General features: G+C 41.9%; 1 protein-coding gene across 9 annotated transcripts in view; it reads right to left on the bottom strand.

Annotated features, from left to right (window-relative positions):
• LOC119457011 (disco-interacting protein 2-like) overlaps positions 1-19,728 on the bottom strand; it is a 272,844-nt gene that overhangs the window by 94,262 nt on the left and 158,854 nt on the right. For 8 of the 9 annotated variants that reach the window (XM_049665093.1, XM_049665092.1, XM_037718858.2 and 5 more), the window contains 10 exons: positions 19,410-19,646; positions 17,052-17,192; positions 15,834-15,889; positions 15,712-15,769; positions 13,202-13,275; positions 12,888-13,011; positions 12,442-12,536; positions 9,094-9,204; positions 7,284-7,407; positions 1,138-1,241 (listed from right to left, as the gene is read on the bottom strand). In XM_049665093.1, coding sequence (XP_049521050.1) covers positions 1,138-1,241; positions 7,284-7,407; positions 9,094-9,204; positions 12,442-12,536; positions 12,888-13,011; positions 13,202-13,275; positions 15,712-15,769; positions 15,834-15,889; positions 17,052-17,192; positions 19,410-19,646 — 1,124 coding nt within the window. The remainder of the gene's footprint in view (positions 1-1,137; positions 1,242-7,283; positions 7,408-9,093; positions 9,205-12,441; positions 12,537-12,887; positions 13,012-13,201; positions 13,276-15,711; positions 15,770-15,833; positions 15,890-17,051; positions 17,193-19,409; positions 19,647-19,728) is intronic. The other variant, XM_049665088.1, reaches the window with a different exon arrangement.

Below are 19,728 nucleotides of genomic sequence, written 5' to 3' on the forward strand. Positions count from 1 at the left end.
GTTGTATGCTTCAGATGTAGTGTCCCAAAGGCACGGGAATTGTTCGACCAGCGAAAATAATACTGGTATTGTCGCTTGATTTCGCCATTGTAGTAGTACACGTGCAACGCACCTTGGCAAATACACCGACGAAGCGATTGCGATATGGTTGCCGCCTTCGGGAGCAGCAGCTTAGTCAAGGTCCCCAGACACCAGCGTGTTCGCCACCAAGCGGGGATCATTTGTTCTGTCTGGACACAAGGTCCCCTCTCCCGAGGGACACGTGGCGGCAGCACACCACCTCACAAAACCATGACATCGCTGTCAGCACTCCCCGTGCTGACAGCCGGGATTTCCATCCCGTGTGAATACCCCTATACTACCATCTCAGCCCTAGAGTACCACTTACACACATAGCAATGTAATGATGTTGCTTTCCTGTTAATGGCTATGCTGACAGGATGGCCATTTCACAAGTAATGAACCTAATAATGGTCAGATGCATCAAGTGGAGAAAACAAAATTAACCCAAAAAATTTGCCAACGTTAGATGCGGTTAAACCAAGTTTGTCGAGTGATAGCATAGTTTTTCTTGCTTTGGGAAAGGACACAGACGCTGCTCGGCACTGTCAACAACTACCGCATCTGCAATTGCACCACAAAACAACACACAGACAATGCTAGGCGTGGCAGCAGCGGCGGGCGAATTGACCTTCATTCTGCGTCTCGCTTTAACATGAACTAAGCATCGACAACACAGCGCATGCGAAGCTACCAGCACTCGGCGCACTTTGTACACATTGCAGATCGCTTTGAAGATGAGGCCTGCGTGACCGCACACTTTGTCCACATCGGCGATCACTTTCAAGATATGGGCGCCCACACGGCATACGCAGCAGCCGCCGGTAGTGGCAGGCTAAGTCCCAGTTTGAGTTTACCTGAGCTTGAAGGTCAGATTTATGAAACCAAGCATTTTCTGGGTTTGCACCTGGAGTAGTAGAGCTATCGCTCTAAAAAGCAGCAACTGCAACTTAAGGCGCAGTGGACATGTCACTATTACACATGGAATACTAACCACCCACATGTTGATATATTTATTTTCTCCCTCAGCTTTTCTTTTTTCAATCACAGCTATAAATGAGCAGGCAAGCTGCATACCTCAATGTAGGCAGCAGTTTCATCTGTGAGCCTTGTAGGAGGGCTCCAGTCCTTGGGCGGCTTGCTGAGGTGTTCCGTTATAAACCAGTGCAGTTTTGGCCACCCTATTCAAAAAAGGATGGACAGTCATTCACATCAAAGCCTATCAAGTCATCAAAGTCAGCTGCATACCATTGGGACTATTCAAGTTTCACGGCTATTAAAACTCTTATGAGAGTAATAAAACACAGAAAATCTCCAAAGTTGCAGAAACTCGACTACACACATCTCATACTTTGTAAAAAGATGACACTGAGTAATTACAAAGGTTGGGAAATGTTTTACTTTGGTACTAAAGTTGGCCTCAAAATGCCACACCTGGTGCGATTAACATCATCATGACTAGTGTTTGCCTGAGCTCGTTGGTTGCATGAAGTGCAAGTGTCGTCGTCCCTTTCTGTCCATGTCAGTTTGTTGTGCTGGAAACCATTTGTGCTATCATCATGACATCATCATCAGCCTATATTTATGTCCAGTGCAGGACGAAGGCCTCTCCCTGCGATCTCCAATTACCCCTGTCTTGCGCTTGCTGATTCCAACTTGTGCCTGCTAATTTCCTAACTTCATCACCCCACCTAGTTTTCTGCCGTCCTCGACTGCGCTTCCCTTCTCTTGGTATCCATTCTGTAACCCTAATGGTCCACTGGTCATCCATCCTACGCATTACATGGCCTGCCCAGCTCCACTTCTTCCGCTTAATGTCAACTAGAATATCGGCTATCTCCGTTTGTTCTCTGATCCACACCGCTCCCTTCCTGTCTCTTAACATTAGCCCTAGCATTTTTCGTTCCATCGCTCTTTGTACGGTCCTTAACTAGTTCTCGAGCTTCTTTGTTAACCTCCAAGTTTTTGCCCCATGTTAGCACCGGTAGAATGCAATGATTGTACACTTGTCTTTTCAATGACACTGGTAATCTCCCAGTGAGGATTTGGTAATGCCTGCCGTATGCACTCCAGCCCAATTTTATTCTTCTATAAATTTCTTTCTCATGATCAGGGTCCCCTGTGAGTAATTGAGCTAGATAAACCTACTCCTCTGCAGACTCTAGAGGCTGACTGGCGATCCTGAATTCTTGTTCCCTTGCCAGGCTATTGAACATTATCTTTGTCTTCTGCATATTCATCTTCAACCCAATTCTTACACTTTCTCGATTAAAGTCCTCAATCATTTGCTGTAATTCGTCTCCATTGTTGCTGAATAGGACAACATCATCTGCAAATCGAAGGTTGCTGAGATATTCGCCGTTGATTCTCACTCCTAAGCCTTCCCAGTCTAAGAGCTTGAATACTTCTTCTAAGCATGCAATGAATAGCATTGGAGAGATTGTGTCTCCTTGCCTGACCCCTTTCTTGATAGGTAACTTTCTACTTTTCTTGTGGAGAACCAAGGTTGCTGTGCAATTCTTGCAGATATTTGCCAATATATTCACGTATGCATCCTGTACTCCTTAATGCTTAATGCTTCTATGACTGCTGGTATCTCTACTGAATCAAATGCTTTTCATAATCTATGAAAGCCATATAGAGAGGTTGATTGTACTCCGCAGATTTCTCTATTACCTGGTTGTTGACATGGATATAATCCATCGTAGAATATCCCTTCCTGAAGCCAGCCTGTTCTCTTGGTTGGCTGAAGTCAAGTGTTGCCATGATTCTATTTGAAATTACCTTGGTGAATATTTTATACAATACTGAAATCAAGCTAATGGGTCTATAATTCTTCAATTCTTTAACGTCTCCCTTCTTATGGATGAGTATAATGTTGGCATTCTTCCAGCTTTCTGGTACACTTGAAGTCGTGAGGCATTGCGTATAAAGGGCCGCAAGCTTTTCAATTATGATATCTCCTCCATCCTTGATTCAATCAACTGTTATTCCATCTTCTCCAGCAGCTTTTCCCCTGGTCATGTCTCTCAAGGCCCTTCTAACTTCATCACTAGTTATAGAAGGGGCCTCTCGATCCTGTTCATCACTACTTCGAATGAAAGTGGCTTGGCTGCTCTGGGTACTGTACAGCTCAGTATAGAATTCTTCTGCTGCTTTTACTATGTCATCGAAATTGCTGATGATATTACCCTGCTTATCTTTCAGCGCATACATTTTGCCCTGTCCTATGCCTAGTTTTCTTCTCATTGATTTCATGCTGCGTCCATATTTTACTGCTTTCTCAAACTTTTCCACGTTATAATTTCGGATATCAATTACTTCTTTCTTCTTGTTGATAAGTTTTTACAGTTCAGCTAATTCTATCTGATCTCTCAAGTTTGACACTTTCATGTTTTGCCGTTTCTTTATTAGGTCCTTTGTTACTTGGGAGAGCTTACCTACTGGTTGCCTTGGTGCCTTACCTCCCACTTCAATTGCTGCTTCTGAGATCAACCTAGTTACGGTTTCATTTATTACCTCTATGTTGTCTTTATCTTCCTGTTTTAAAGCTGCATATTTGTTTGCGAGCACCAGCCTGAATTGGTCTGTTTTTTACCCTTACTGCATCTAGGTTGGCCTGTTTCTTGATGACTAACTTTATTCTTTCTCTCTTCAAATTGAGAGAAATCCTAGACCTCACTAGCCTATGGTCACTGCACTTTACCCTACCTAACACTTCTACATCCTGTACTATGCTGGGATCGGCAGAGAGTATGAAATCTACTTCATTCCTTGTTTTTCCATTTGGGCTTTTCCAGGTCCACTTCCTGTTGCTGCGCTCCCTGAAGAAGGTATTCATTATTCGGAGCCTATTCCTTTCCGCAAATTCTACCAACATCTCTCCTCTAGTGTTCCTAGAATCGATGCCGTAGTTGCCAATTTGCTCGCCAGCTGGCTTTTTCCCCACTTTTGCATTGAAGTCGCCCATGACTACAGTATACTGAGTTTGCACCTTTCTCATTGCTAATTAAACATCTTCATAAAACTGTTCTATTTCTTCATCCTCGTGACTGGAGGTTGGGGCGTAGGCTTGTACAAACTTCATTCTATACCTCCTATTCAGCCTGCTACCCTCTCATTAATGCTGTAGAATTCATCAATGTTGCCCGCTATGTCCTTACGGACTAGAAATCCTACTCCGAATTCTCTCCTATCTGGAAGACCTCTGTAGCAGAGGATGTGGCCGTTCGTCAGCACTGTATAAGCCTCACTAGTTCTTCTCACTTCACTAAGGCCAACAGTATCCCAGGCAACACCTGATAATTCTTCAAATCGCCCTGCTAAGCTAGCCTCACGCGATAGGGTGCACGTGTTTAACGTTGCCAGGTTGCTAAAATCTAAGGGTGCTAGAATCTCTGGGTCCGGACAGGTTGCCAGGTTGCTAAGAATCTGAGGGTGCTAAGAATCTCTGGGTCCGGACAGGCCGCCAATGGATCATGACATCATCACACAACAAAATTTCCCGATGTTGTGTTGCAATAAGGCCAGGTATAATGATGTTGGTATCATAAGAAAAAAAAGAAACAAGAATGCTGCACGTATTTCTTGTGGCTGTACTCGCGTGCAGCAACCGATCACAGGAATAAAGTGAGACCATGTGTTGTGATGTAATCCACCTCCTGGGTACTGAAAATAGCTTGTAGATACATCCAGTACTACAGTAAATATATATTTAGGATGCTCAAATGGTTGCCAGTTTTTTCACTAAGATTTGGAGGGCCTTCACTTTATGCAAAAACATGACAATGTCAAAAATGTCATGGCTGTACCCCTTTAATAGGAAAGCTGCCACATTTTGAGATGGCACTAACAATGCATTTAATCAACTGCACAGTAAAATACCATTTGCTTAATATCCAATATTTTTATATATGCCCAATTAAGCATAACAGACTTCTGCTAAGTGTTCATCACACACAAGTTTAAAAACAAAATTTGTCCAGCCTTATGTGGCCATGACATTGTCAAAAGATAAACAAAAACGCATGCTTAGCAGTTTTAGCTGAGTTACCATATTTATATATACAGAAAACAGACAAGCAGACTAAGAATAAGGACCCCAACAAGAACTACTCAAGAAATTACTTTTTATAAAAAAAGCTTCCACACAAAAAGTCTGGTGTCCAATTTTCATGAATAAATGGATGGCCCAGGTTCAGCAGTTTTTCGACACAGAATTGGTACACATTTATATGAGGAAAGAATGAAAATCACATTTTTGTTTATTGCATTGTGGTATATCACTGACAATTAATGTATGTGATATAACAGTTTCTTTTTTTATTTTTTTTTGTCTTACTACAGTATAGACCATTTATAACGTAACCGTTTATAGTGCAGAACTGGCTACAACGCGGCCTTTTCCGACTCCCGTTTACCCTCCCATAAACTCCATGTATGCGCATACCGCTTACAGTGCAGCCGCATGAGACGGAATACCGGTTATAATGCAGCTTCCGTGGGAAAATCTCACCGACAAGGGCGGCCGGCAGCACGCTTCTCCCCGACAAGGGCGGCAGCGAACACTCTTCTCAACAAGGTGCGTGCTCCCGGCCGGCGTATGCATTATTCAATGCAATCAAACTCCCGTTAATTTGGACTTATTTGGCCGCACATCGGTTAATTCGGACTACTTTCGGAGCTCGGTGAGCGAGGAGTGGCGCAAATGTGCGACGCAAAAGAGCAAGAACGGCGCTAGCGTCCAACCGAAACAAAGCGACGGGGTCCGCATCGCCACAGCCATCAGTTGAAATCGTACGTAAATGACAGCAATGCCAGAACGCTCCGAGCCTATTTGTGTCTTTAAAGCCTGTATTCTTGCGTTTACCGCCCGCGCATAACACCGCGTTGGCCGCGGGCTTTCGTAACTGCATAGTCGTCATCCACGATCGCGTCGATAGCGGCCGCGGTTTTCTCTGCAGCGGTTGCGGTGAACAGTAGTTTCGTTTTTACTCGGTACGCGCGTCGGCCGTGTGCCTAAAAAACTATGTAGTCGCCATCGATAAACGCATAGATAGCGACTGCGGTTTTGACTGCCAGTTGTTGCAGCGAATGGTAGTTAATTCGTCCAGACTTGGTGCGTGCGTCGGGCGCATGCCTTCAGCACCGCAAAGTCGCCGTTCATAATCGCGTCGATAGCGGTCACGTTTTTTTCCGCAGCAGTTGCGGCAAACAGTTGTTTGCGCGCGATAGTACAAAGCGTGTCTACATGCTTGGTCTACATGTTTTGCATACGTGCAGGGCTTGAAAATCGGTGTTTTGGTTATAGTGTGGCACCGCTTATAGTGCAGATATTCGCCACTCCGGCGACTTACGTTATAAGCGGTCTAGACTGTATATGATCATCTCAAACTTAATTATTAATGCGTTAGTATATGTATAATATAATGATTAATCATGCTCTCTCTGTAGTTATCGTGTTACCACCTGACAAAACATTTCACGACATTTTATGAATATTTGTTGAGTTGCGTGGCTAGTCCCTACAATTGCATATGCCTCTGCAATGGCACCAACTTGACCACACTATGTTTGTGTAATTAACAATTACAGCAATTCTGCACCGCTATAGAATGCAAACAGGGGATATAGCATATCGCCGTAACTAGGAAAACTGCAGAAGTTGCATTAAAAGAAGTGAACTTTGAAGAAAATAGTGACCAAAATAGTTGTGCATATTTGGGTGAAAAAGAAAGAGCCACAGAAAAAAGAAACAAATGATAACTGCTCATCTGAAAGATAGTCAATGAAAAGCACTGAAAATTCCAACTTCTCATAAGTCCATAAGCGTGCGTGCGCATGCACACGAAATACAAACAGAAAATGCTACTGCCTAAACACTTTAATTTGCTTTATCTAAGTTTGTTATATGCAGACTTCAATGCATAAAAATCTGTAGCAGTTTACTTGTGTCTGCAAAAAACATAACACTAAGTAATGACAAAATATAAATTTTTAAGGAAAGGGAAGTAAAAAACATCCCCTTTCCACACTTGAAATGCACTCTCTTGTCTCTTGTCATGGTGGATATTCAAACAAGACACATGAAGCTGTGGACTTGAAGTGCCAATGCTTTGACAAGGGTCTTTGTCAGGGAGGCAATTGTTGCCCTGAGGAAGGCCCTTGTTGAAACATTGGCTTCAGCAACATTCCTTGGTCGACCATTATGCAATGATGCTCACCCTTGAAGGTGTGAATTTCGCCAGTGGCAGTCTTCGGGAGCCCCTTGTAGCAAACTTCGGAGGTGAGTGCATAGCTGACACCACAGCTTCCAAGCAGAAAGCCTATCTGCTGGGAGCCAGCATCCTGTCACAAAAGCAGCCAGTGAATCATAAGTGGGCAGGTGGAGAAAGAAGAAGCCACAATGGCAAAATGTAACTTAAGAACTAGAGGTGGGAAAATATCAAAATTTTTAAACACGAATCGAATGCCAATAGTAAGTATCGAATATCGAGTCAAATATTAAATAGTCAAATGTAGATGCAGATATTTACAGAAGAAATATTTATTTCAGTATAATTATGTACTACGCCTACAGTGACTAGTGCATAAACGACAGCTATCATGAACAAGGGATCAATTTTAAACACAAGATCACCAGTGGAAAAAGCGCAACTTTAACACATACAGACAGAAGATTGTTGTGCTTTTTCCACCATGAATCTGAACCAACTCGCCCAACTTACTGCCTTCCTACAAGATGACCGATTATCATCAAAAAGAACTGAATGAATAGCCACACAACAACTTCAGAGCCTCGCTGCAAACAAGTGTGGGGAGAACTTATTTGAGGAAAGGCAGAGAGGTCGACCTGAGCTAGTATGCTCTGGCCTGCCATGGACAGCCATGGGCACTGCCTTATCTTGCAGGTCATCCCACGAAGCCGAGTATTCTAGGTCATGCATCACATTCAGCAAACGTTAATGACGTCGTTTATTTTTTTTCCAAGTTTGGTATCAAAAGCGGCTATTTTTGCAAGCTTTTCGTGTTGCTTCCACTTCTATTTGAAACGTTAAATTTTGCACAAAGGTTCCTTTATATCTACACTATTATAAACTAGTAGGCTTTTTACGTGGTTCACAATTTCATTGCAGTTGGCCTTTAAGTGGCAGAGCATCGCACATATCATGCGAGGGTTGTGACTTTGTCTTCCACTGGCAGTAAGTTGTCTTCTCTTTCCAATTCAATTCCCTTTCACTTTATTAAGAATATGAACTTTACAGCAAATTTAAATGTGATCCATAATTAATTTCACTTAACTACAAGCCAATCTCTCTGACAAGCATTCCGTGTAAAATTCTTGAACATGTTCTGTTTCTGTATCTCATTACGTTTCTTGAATCCAACTCATTCTTTGCAACATTGCAACATGTATTCTGTTGTGTCTCTCTTGTGAGACACAACTAGTAACCTTATTTCCCAAGCTGAATTGTATTCTTGACACTTCTTCCTTAGCCAACTCTATTCCTTTTTAGACTTTTCTAAAGCATTTGACAAAGAGGGCCATGAACTGCTACTTTATAAACTTAATCTTCTTAACCTTGATCCTAAACTACTGGCTTGGATTGAATGTTTCCTCCTTAATCATTCTCAGTTTGTCTCTGATAAATCAATAATTAAAGAAATAAATGAATTATACAGTTTAATTAAAAGAAAACAATTATATTTCCCCAATGCTTTCCTTGGCTTCATTGTCTATTGGCTCAATATGGTTGTTACAAAAAATCAAGCCCCTCGTTTCCTAAGATTTCTCGTTTCCTCACTCAGAATTGGATAAGATGATAAGGAGAACCCTCACATTATGAATGAAGTAAAATTTAGCCTTTTCCCACCATGGTACACTCTGTAACTGTAAATTCTATTGGAGGATTTAGCAATGTGCTAATTCTTCAAGGCTTTTACTTGCCAGATCCACAATGTTTACAACAGAAATGCATGCCACAGTTATAAAAGAGAGTGAGAGTGTGCTATAGGGAGGGAGGGGGTACTTACCCTCCTCGTTAAAGGGACCTCAATAGGAACAGGGACTAAGCCTGCCATGAGGCAGCCATAAAAGGAACACATGAAGGCAACAGGATCATTGTTTGGGTACACAAGGGCCACCTGAAAGAAAGTGTGCATGCCTGCCATCAGTGACCACCCAAGGATCTCTCAGAAGAGTGGAAAAATCACAGGACTCGTAGAAAGATTGCTATACCGTCAAAACATGCCACAGCACATTTTAACCCTTTAGCCGCCAACCCCGAGTGTACTCATCACGCGAGTTTGTACCAACATCGCCAAAGACGAGTCACACTCGTCCAGCCTGAATTTCCGCTGCTTCCGCCGCCAAAGATGTATCACGGTCGTCAATTGCTTTGCTTGCAATTTTCAATCCTGTCTATGAAAAACCGCATTTAGTGCCTTTCGCGCGTGTTTTAAGCCTGGCAACAGTGATTTCATAATGGCGCTTCGCAAGAAGAATGCCGGTGGCGGCGATGCTCCAAGAAAAAGAGGTGCTTCTTGGAGCAGTACAGAAAGCAACGTTAGTGACAACATGGAATTTGTGTCCGACAGCGACTCGGACGTTGTCTTTACCCTGGATATTGCTTCAGATGACGACGAGAGCGACAGCAATGACGACGACGACGACGGTGACGCACTGAGCAGTGCACGTGTGTGGCAGCGCGTGAACACCGATAACCCGCCACCTGCCCCTCAGCAGTTTCCCTTCTCTTTAGTGCCCGGGATCTTGCAACAGCCCACTGACGACATTAACATTCAGTACATTCTGACCCATTACCACGGCATACATTGAGGGAAAGCCACCCTCAACAGTAGTTTTTTCTTTTTTAATTTCTGTGCTAATTCTAAACAGAAATCAACGATGTAACATATATTTTCAGAATCAGAATAGCACGGAAAATATTACGACTGCTTAAAAAAATTACATTCAGAAGTCAAATCGGCGGTTAAAGGGTTAGCACATTGTAGTTAACAAAAAGATGTAGCTAAATAAGCCAAAATGCCCATTTTAGCTTAGAATTAACAGACCTACCATCTGTTGGCCTACACATAAGAAGACGAAACACACAGATCCGTGAAATATACTGAGTATTGCATAAATAGGAGCCCCGTTATACACTCCCCTGAGAAAATTGAGTACCGTATATGGACCAGAGATTCTGCAACAAAGCCGGTTTGCTTCTTCTCCTATGAATGTAACTTGAATTTGAGAACTGCAGTCCAAACTAGACATTGCAAGCTTTCCAATGCACATGTCAATCTCAGTTTGTGCATCTGAATTACGAATAAATTTAATTTTTTTAGGCGAGCCAGTGGTCTGTATACTTTTGCTCACGGGTGCACGTCATCCTACTGCACAAACTTTTAGCTCATTAACGCTCAAATTTTGCACAGCAGCAGAATTCGTTAATGCATGCAGTTTAATCAACTACGACCATGCATGGGTTCATTACTTGCCCCCACCTCGGTTTTGTCCAGAATAAATCAGAAATACACATCATCTGTGGCAGGAACAGGCAAAAAATGTACATTTTGCAGGAACACAGCAGCAGCACCATACATGGTTTGCTCTAAGATGACAGATAGCATGATCATTCTGTTCCAGCAACATCGACAATTTTTTATGTGAAGTAACGCACTCAAACATGGTGTAAACTACATGCACCGCAAAAGGCCACTTCAGTGGGAAAGTCGAGTAAAAATGAGCCAGCAGTTTAGTCAGAAGAGTCACATATACCTAGCGCTCCTAATTACGCTATATTCTGTATGTAATTTTTTTTCTCTTTATTTCAAGTTTTTTTTTTTCGTGATGTTTCACTCCCATGTTATATCGGATTGCAAATACAAGTGGGCAGTTCTTTTGAGATTGAGTTTATTGATCATAAACATGTAGGATTACAGATGGAGTAGGATATACAGAAAGACGTCACTTAGTGAAAACACTGCAATGTGGCCTTTTGCTATAATATACATTAAAAAAAACAAAAAAATAAAGCAAGCATTTGGGAAACATAAGAAGTACATTTGTCGCTTTGTGGTAGTACAACAGAGCATGTGAGGATTAGAACAAAAAAGAAAGAAGAAGAATTAATGGGCGAAAGCGTATTTTATTCTTTGCAAAAAAAAAGGAAAAAAAAAAAATCAGGCCAGAATATTTCTATACATGCTGACTACTGCTATGAACATTAATTACTAAATGATGCGTGTCACAGGTACACTTGACATATAATTTTAAAAAATTGTCGCAGTTTCACCCGAAAGGCGAAGCATCAATTGCAATAGCAAATCAGTAGAGAGCTATACGGAGTAAGGATAGTAGTTTTATCAGCTGTATAAACTTGGACATGCAGCAGCACCAGCAACGTGCAGAACTGTTGTCGACGCCGTCGGCGTTTTGCCCGCGTTCGAACCGAATGCGCGCGGTGTTAGCGACTGTTGCCGGTGCCTCTGGGGGCGGCTCGGAGGTTTTCGACGAGATCAGAATGGGACACTCGTCGAGCAGCGTCGGAAATCTTACCCACCTTCTCGCCTCGCAACGTTTTTATATAAATACGCATTTGGTGCCACCGCTAAACGTTGCCTCCCCTCCCTCCCTCCCCTCCCTCCCTCCCTCTTCTCCCTCCCGTCCCCCCACGGCCTTTCGCGCGACGGAAGAAGTCGCATTTGATCTCGATTTATAGTGATTGTAAAGGAAGAAAGAGACACTTAATTCTGCAGCCCTCCAAGGAGCATGGCGCAGAACGCGCGTTTGCTCTCCGACGAGCGTTCGCTCCCCGTGAAAGCGCACGTCCCTCCCGCCCTTTCACTCACACATACAGCGTCCGGAGCGCGGCGACGATTTCATCGCCGTTGACGTCATACGGAACCTCACGGCGACGGCGACGCCGACGGCAGAAATACGCTTTGGAGTGTCCATATAATTTCTATCGCAATAAAATACAAAACGAATGATCATACGCAAGGGGAAGAGGAAGGTAACATGATATGATGGATACATAACAAAGAAACAACCGAATTCAGAAAATGTAAAATACTAACTACAAGCAAAAATAGATCAAAATAGATCAAACTACAAGCAAAATATAGATCCTTGTGGAACTACTATGTTGATTGTTTTGGTATCAGACAGCACACCTGAAACAGAAACAGCCTGGGTACAATGAGTAAGAAGTCACAAATTAGCTGTTTCTTATGACATTGTCATAAAATTATAATGTGTCGCATATAGTAAAACAAACTGTAGCAATAAACTTTTGGTAAGCAATAGGCAACACTCTAGACACAAGAAAAATGACACGCTTCAGAAGCGATAGCAAAGTGCAACAAGTGACTCACCCTGTCTCCAGGCTTGAGTGTTTGACCTTCGCCTTTCTGGCCCAATTTGTTGAGCAGGTTAAAGGCTATCTTCCAGGACCGGCTGAGAAGCTTGCCTGTAGTGACCATCCAAACCACTTAAGCCAAGCTGCCTTACAGGTGGCATAAAAATTGTATACATTCAACTGTGCAATTCTGTCCCACAACAACAATAATTATCAACCTTGGGTACATTTCCCTACTTTAACATTGTGTGCCAGGCACTTTTTTGGCATAAATGCCATGCACATCTCGGTGCACCATAGCCTCCTGACAGGAAAGTAGGCAGGCACAAAATGTCAAATGAAGAAAGTGCACATGAGATTGATGACAATTATTGTTGTGACAAAAAATTATACCTTAGATGGTGTGCAATTTTCATTAGTGCAACTCAAGTGCACTGCCAAAGTAGAACTGGTGCTTCTCACCATAGGGTAAAGGTGTCCCAATTTTTCCACTTGTGTCCAGCACAGTGGCAGCGGGAAACTTGAATGTTCCTGAGCCGTACCTTTTGATAGCAGCTTCTAAAGACTGAGGAAGCCCAGATGGAACCTGCCAGTGAGAAAGGGTAGCATGTGAGCATTAACTTGCAGCCCTTTGTACCGCTATCATAAAAATAGCTGAAGCGTCCAACTCTGTTCATGCACAGCATACTTTGGCAAGACACTTCATCTTAGGCTGCTGATTGAACACTAAACTATATCTATACTTCCAGAATCCACTTTGGATATAAGCACAGCACCTCCAGATTTTCTCCAACGGTGGGAGTCATTGTGGCACCTTCTGGCTGAGGAGCATTGGGATCCGAAGGATTTGCTGTACACCAATGATAAAATCAATCAGCCACACAAAAACTGCGAACATGTAAGGTGCTCTTATTCTATACAGAGAACTTGATGTTTTTGCAGATGAGTTCTGCATCAATGCGAACATAATATGCCGAAAGAAAGCAACTAGCTACAATGAAACTACCAATGATTCATCAACTACTTAATTACAGGTTTCAAAGTGGATGCTTGCAGTGAGATTTCAAATGTCATTTTTCAAGGCTGGTCCCTTTCTCTGTTAACAGAGACAAACTCTGTTAACTGCGTTAACAAAGTCAACGCAAAATTTGTTACCTAATTAGCTAAAGTTAACTAAAGTTAGTTAACTAAATAAGAGTTTCATTTACGATTTATGGCAGACTGCCAATAAAAGGGCCAAACTTACATAATTTTATTTCAAGGCACTGAACATTATCGAAACTAAGTCAAGACGGTAGGACGATGCTTCGTGCACGTTCTAGTGAATCAGTAATTAAAGAGTAATTAACTATCTATTTATTGGCGCAGTCAAATGAATAGACTGTTCGGTTCAAAGCACACGCACAACTTAATCAGTGGCTGCAAGTGTTACAGGGAACAAAGAAATTACACTTTCACCAATGTTGACGGAACACAGCACATCGAACATCTCGTCAAACATGGTAGTCGTGCCTTCAGCAAAGTCTGTAATGATTGTACACAGCACTCAGAAGTGAACCGGAGCCACGTTAGGTAAGCATAGCGTCCAATTTACCCGAAACTTCATCTCCGCAATTTTTTTACTTGCCCCCACTATACAGAACTGGCAACAAGCTGCATGCATATATATGGGCACTGTTACTCAAGGGGTTAAGGTAACTGCGTAGGCCCTACACCTGTGAACTGATCTCCAAGCTGGTCTTAACACTATGCTCAAGAACTAATGCAATGGTTGTTGTGTCAGCCGTTGTATGACATTCACAGCATAGCCAATGGCATGATGTGGCGCGACCATACTAGTTGTTCAGACCTCAGCTATGACTTCGACCCATGGAAAGGCATGATTGTACGGGCCAACTCCTATTCATTTGAAATTTGCTTACACAACTAACTGTCTATTATTTAAAATGCAGTTGTCCAGAATGTCCTTATGGCCCATGTGCAGCGCAGGCTTAGACCGTGATACTTACACTTGCAGATGCTTTGCAACCTCTAGGACTGTCTCAAAGAATACTTTGTATAATATGAATCCTGACATGTGCCTCAAGTAGCAAGAAGTCCTTATACTGTGACGGGGTGCTTTCCGAGCATTGCATGCCACAGCAGCAATTCTAGCAGGACACAGGCAGGACAACCAGCAGGATACAGGCCAGCACTCTCCTGCCAGTTGAAATGCCAGTTTAATCTGAACAGCTCTGACAAACTGTGCCTATGGCCAGTCAGGAGTTGCTATTAATTTGGCACACAGCACAAGCATTTGTAGTTTTTTTTACCACTCTGCACTGGGAGCTCACAGGCGTGGCCATCGCACACGTCTCTCAAGGCATGGTAAACACAAAACAGCACAGCATGCCATGCTTAACATACCCGATGTACACACTAACAAAGACATGATTCACTGCTTGCATAATAAAGCAACGCAGCTCATCTGAGTCAGTATTTAATTCAGCAGTAACACGACAGCAATGATGTAACTTTCAACATGAGGTATTGCCCTCTGGTCAATTTTTGATAGTGCTGTTTGACATTTCTTTAGTATTCAATTTTGGTGCCTACTGAATAGAAAAAAAAAAAAAAAAACAGTTTTCAACAATCAATATACTACACTGCATGCGTCACTTTGAATTTTTAAAGAATGGGACTGCCATTCATATTTGCCATATAATTGGCCATTTGGTAGCTGCTTATCTCCAGCATATAATGTTTTCCCCCACACAGAACCCACTTACAAAAACTGCTCTGAAAGCCTAAAAACAAAAATGTAATAGACAAGTTGCAAAACCTACAAGACAGCTTTCCTGCACTGCATCCATGCACAATGGTGGTGCAGCCCATCGTTTGCAATCGTTACGCACAGTATAGCATCTCGCATGCTCGGTTTCTGTGAACACCTGAGATGCTCACCAGAAGCCATCTCAGAACAGCGCTATTCAAGACAAAATAATAGAACCTAAAGGGCACGAAAGAGTCAATAGTGGTACTACAAAGGGTTCCAGCTCCTGTGTTTAGGCATCTCCAGAAGGCAAACACATGCCAGCAGGCACTACATTGCACATAACATTTGCAACAAAGATGAGTTGCACCACCATTGTGCATATATTTTTACAGTGCAGGAAAGCTGCCTTGTAGGTTTTCCAATTCATGTATAGTCATTAATAAAAAGAAAAGAAAGCTCTATATACACTTAAAGTGTGTTCTTATGTTCAAAACACATACAATTATTTTAACATATATAAAATAATCTTACAGTCCATGTCAACTTCATCATCAACATAAAACTCTGGCAGTGGTCTCCTTTTCGGCCTCTGTAAGAAACAATATATGCAGTTTCAACACAGTTATTTCAGAAATTACATGCATGTGACAAACCTTCAATGTGTTCAGTAGCTGTTGTATCTTGGCTGAAACTTTCCATTTGCCAGTACCTGCCAAGCAATCAAAATGCAAATAGTAAAAATAAGTTGCAGGCAAATATTTCTGCAAATGAAGCGCTATAACAGTAATATCCTGGAAATAACAATTTGCCACCTTCAACTGAAAGGTCCCCAAATGAACTTTTCAACTGGGAATATGTGAATATTTCAGACCGAGTATGAATCAAGCAAATCTTGCTATTCAATTTGAGAATTTGATATGTTATTTTTAAATATTTGATTTGGTAAAATATCAGGCATCAAAACTAAAGGCTACCATCAAAACCTCAAATGATTGCTGCTTAATGGCAAGTGCACACACATGCTTTTTGTCAGGCCAAATCAGTGAAAAATATTTAGACACTTGTACAAGTGCTGTTCAGAGTGAAGGTGTTTTTGCGGTGCAGGGCATTCTGTTGCCATAGTGGGAGCTGCTTCAGAGTGAGCATGTGCTGAAATGAATTTATTGTGGAAGAATTCGCACTCATTTCACAGAACATGCTTTCAGAATGCCTGCAAATTTTTAATTGAAGTAAATTTGAAGCTTACTTCCTCATATGATAACTGTTCAGTATTAAACTTGATTTAAAAATTTCACCACCATTCAATTTCCATTAGTTACAATACTTCATCAAGTACGAAGCAGCTTCTCTCTTGCCAAACATCATTAAAATCTACATTTCAAATTAAGCTCCAAGTAACAAGCCTGGTAATGAATGTGTGAATGGGTGCTATATCAGGACAGCTCTACAAGTACTCGATTAGCACAGTACTTGTCCTGTGGCAATCTTCGTCTTTGTGCCTTGTCTTTTGGCACAGTTGTTACAAAATGCAGTGTTCTATCATTTAGTGCAGTTATGAAACTTGTCATGCAGACATTAAAAATAGAAAAAGGACATGGCAAGCAGCCATGTTTCTATACAAAAATCATTCATATACTTTAAAAGCACCTTCAGTTATGTAAGCATTGCCTGCCCACTCCTCCGTTTAAGTGCTGTGTACACACCTGCCCCTGTAATTAACAACTAGTGCACAAATATCAGCCAGCTAATTCAAGAAAACAGCACTGCCACATATGGCATGGCATTGGTGGACACCTTTTAGCATGCAACAAATAGGGCTCATATAGACAAGGCATGTGCTGGTTTCATCTATAGTAATTTCTCTCTCGTACCGTACTCCAGACCAGTTGCCGAGTGCTGTGTGACCCTCACAGAAGACATATGGGCCTGGTTGTATCGGTTGGCATGCTCTGTTGGAGTATGATTGGCGCTGATACCTGTGTTGGTGACATCAGGCTGCGGATTTAAGTCTGCTGCAAGAAAAAAGGAACCAGAAAGCACACATCATGTATATATTTATGATTTAACAGCAGATACTGCGATGTCAGACAGTACAGCAATACATATATAAACTGACTGCCTAATGTTTAGGCCCACTGTTTAGCCATGCAATCCTTCTCCACAAAAGAGCACAATCACAATAGAGGTGACAAAAAAAATGACCTACTAAACCTATTCCATTCCAAAGTGGTGTTAAAATTAATCCCAGCGAATGGTTTTAACTGCTTTCAAAAGAGAAATTAGTTAATAATAAAAGTTTAGTTAAACCACTTCAGTAGCTTTAATAGGAGTGAAGTTGAAGATAAACCAATCATAATACTTTATTGTTTATGAGCCAACCCCTACACATGAACTGTAACCAAGGCCTGGGCTAGTTTTTGTGTGACCTGCAGGTTTTTCTTTTTTTTTTTTTTTTTTTCACTTGTTAAAGTTCTTGGGTTTTGGCCTCATCCGTGCTGTTCTGTTTCTAGAAGTCATAGTTTGATACACATTCTCATCACCAGGAGTCCTTTATTTGGTAGATTGTCAAGTGTCCTAATACTATAGTACACATATTTAGATACATGAAACTTATCATAAACTAGAAGAGCAGCCTAAAAGTGGGCAATAATATTCCTTAGCATACGGTGGTGCTCTAGTCAGTCATTTAAATCGGGGATCACTTTTTATCAATGCTTTCAACAAAATGACCCATCTTCCAAAATACACAAGGATATTTTATGTTAAGAGTACATTCTTCATTCAAACCAGCCATCTTTGAACAGATGGTGTGTATATGATCTATTTGCTTCTTTCAGGATAATTTTGTACAGGCTCCACTGCTTATTTGAAGACTGTTGGCATAATTTGATCTAACCATCTCAATTAACTATCAGAATATGACGAAGTGTTTGAGCGGCTGCAGCTTCAATGCAATACAGATGTGAGTGGAACTACAGGTCCACAAAATGAGGAACAGCTTATACCATCCTATACTACGTCCTTACCCTTCAAGTTCTGACTTTCTCACATAGTATAAAAAATACAAAGTGATGCCCCACTTTTGAACTATAATGGAACGATTGTGCACCAATCAATAGCCATGGCGGAGCAGTGGCTATGACATTATACGGCTGAGTATGAGGTCGCAGGTTCAATTCCCAGCCGTGGCGGCCACATTTCAATGTAGGCGAAATGTAAAAATGCTCATGTACCTAAATTTAGGTGCACATTAAAGAACCTCAGGTGGTCAAAGTTAATCTAGATCCCTCCACTACGGCACTGCGCAGCTTTAAAATGTTAGACTCCACAATCTAATAACCAATCAATTGCATCCCCTTATTTATGTTTAAAATGTAAATTCCTGCACAGTCACTTCCAGTGGTCATGGTGCATGTGCTTACTTGCTCGACTATAGGTTATGCTAATTATATATGATGTTCAGCTTGAACAGTGCACATGTTTGCTTTGAGAAACATTCCCCTTCACATCACTCACTTTCATTTGCTCAGGATACTGCAACAGTGGGCTAAGGTTCGACCCACGGCTACATTAGCTACATTTTAGCAAAACGAGACCATTTCTTGTGTGAAAATTTTCCATGAACAACTATGAGAAACTGTCTTGTGTGGCAACCCATGTACCTCACATGCTGCACTATGTACACAACAGTGCACAGTCACTGAGTCGTGCAACTGCAATACACTGTTTTGACCGAATTTGTAACAATGAGATGTATTAATAACAGCCTTGCTTTAACTCATTGGGAAATGCAGATTGACAGAGTCAAAAGAACTGTACCCCAAACTATTTGGTACATTACTCTTTATATCTCAGTGTTCCAGCATGAAGAGACAGGACAACAAAAGCACACATACAATACACACAGGCACCGACTGCTGTTTATTTTGGAAATTTCAAACAAATTATTTAAACATGCACATAAGATGATCAGGGAAAAAAAGGTATTTTCACATTTTTCCCCCCTTTGTGTGCACATTTAAAGAACTAGTTTGATGTTCACAAAATATGCAGTTGGAAGTCAGTGCTTGTGTACGTAATATACTGCTTTTGCTGAACTGCTTATTTGCGCTGCAATACAGACTTTTCAATGACAGAGTGATTGCTTGACCCACTAACCCTGCAATATCTTACAGCTTATGCAGCAAAACCCTAGGTGCATGAAACAAGACGACAGAAAAGTATCTCACTGTACTCGCTGGGCGTGAGGTTCTGCATGACATCAGCCAGATGTGACACACCATCCATGGTTGGCCGGTCTGAACCACGGCCATTGCTACAACGCAGGGCAATGCGAGGTGGCGTCTCTCGTGGTGACGAGGCTCCTGATGTGTCCGATTGGGGTGGTGTAGGCAGCGGCCGCATTAGCCTTTCCTGCTCCGGTGTGCTGCCTTCATTCAGTACGCTGTCGTCGTCACTCGAGCTGTCTGCATAGAGAAGCAGACCACAGGTGGATGAATCACTCGCATTTAATAGTGTGGCATAATGACAGTGACCTGTATAGTGCTC

The sequence above is a fragment of the Dermacentor silvarum genome, chromosome 1, assembly GCF_013339745.2.
Source record: "Dermacentor silvarum isolate Dsil-2018 chromosome 1, BIME_Dsil_1.4, whole genome shotgun sequence".
NCBI classification, from domain to species: Eukaryota; Metazoa; Arthropoda; class Arachnida; order Ixodida; family Ixodidae; genus Dermacentor; species Dermacentor silvarum.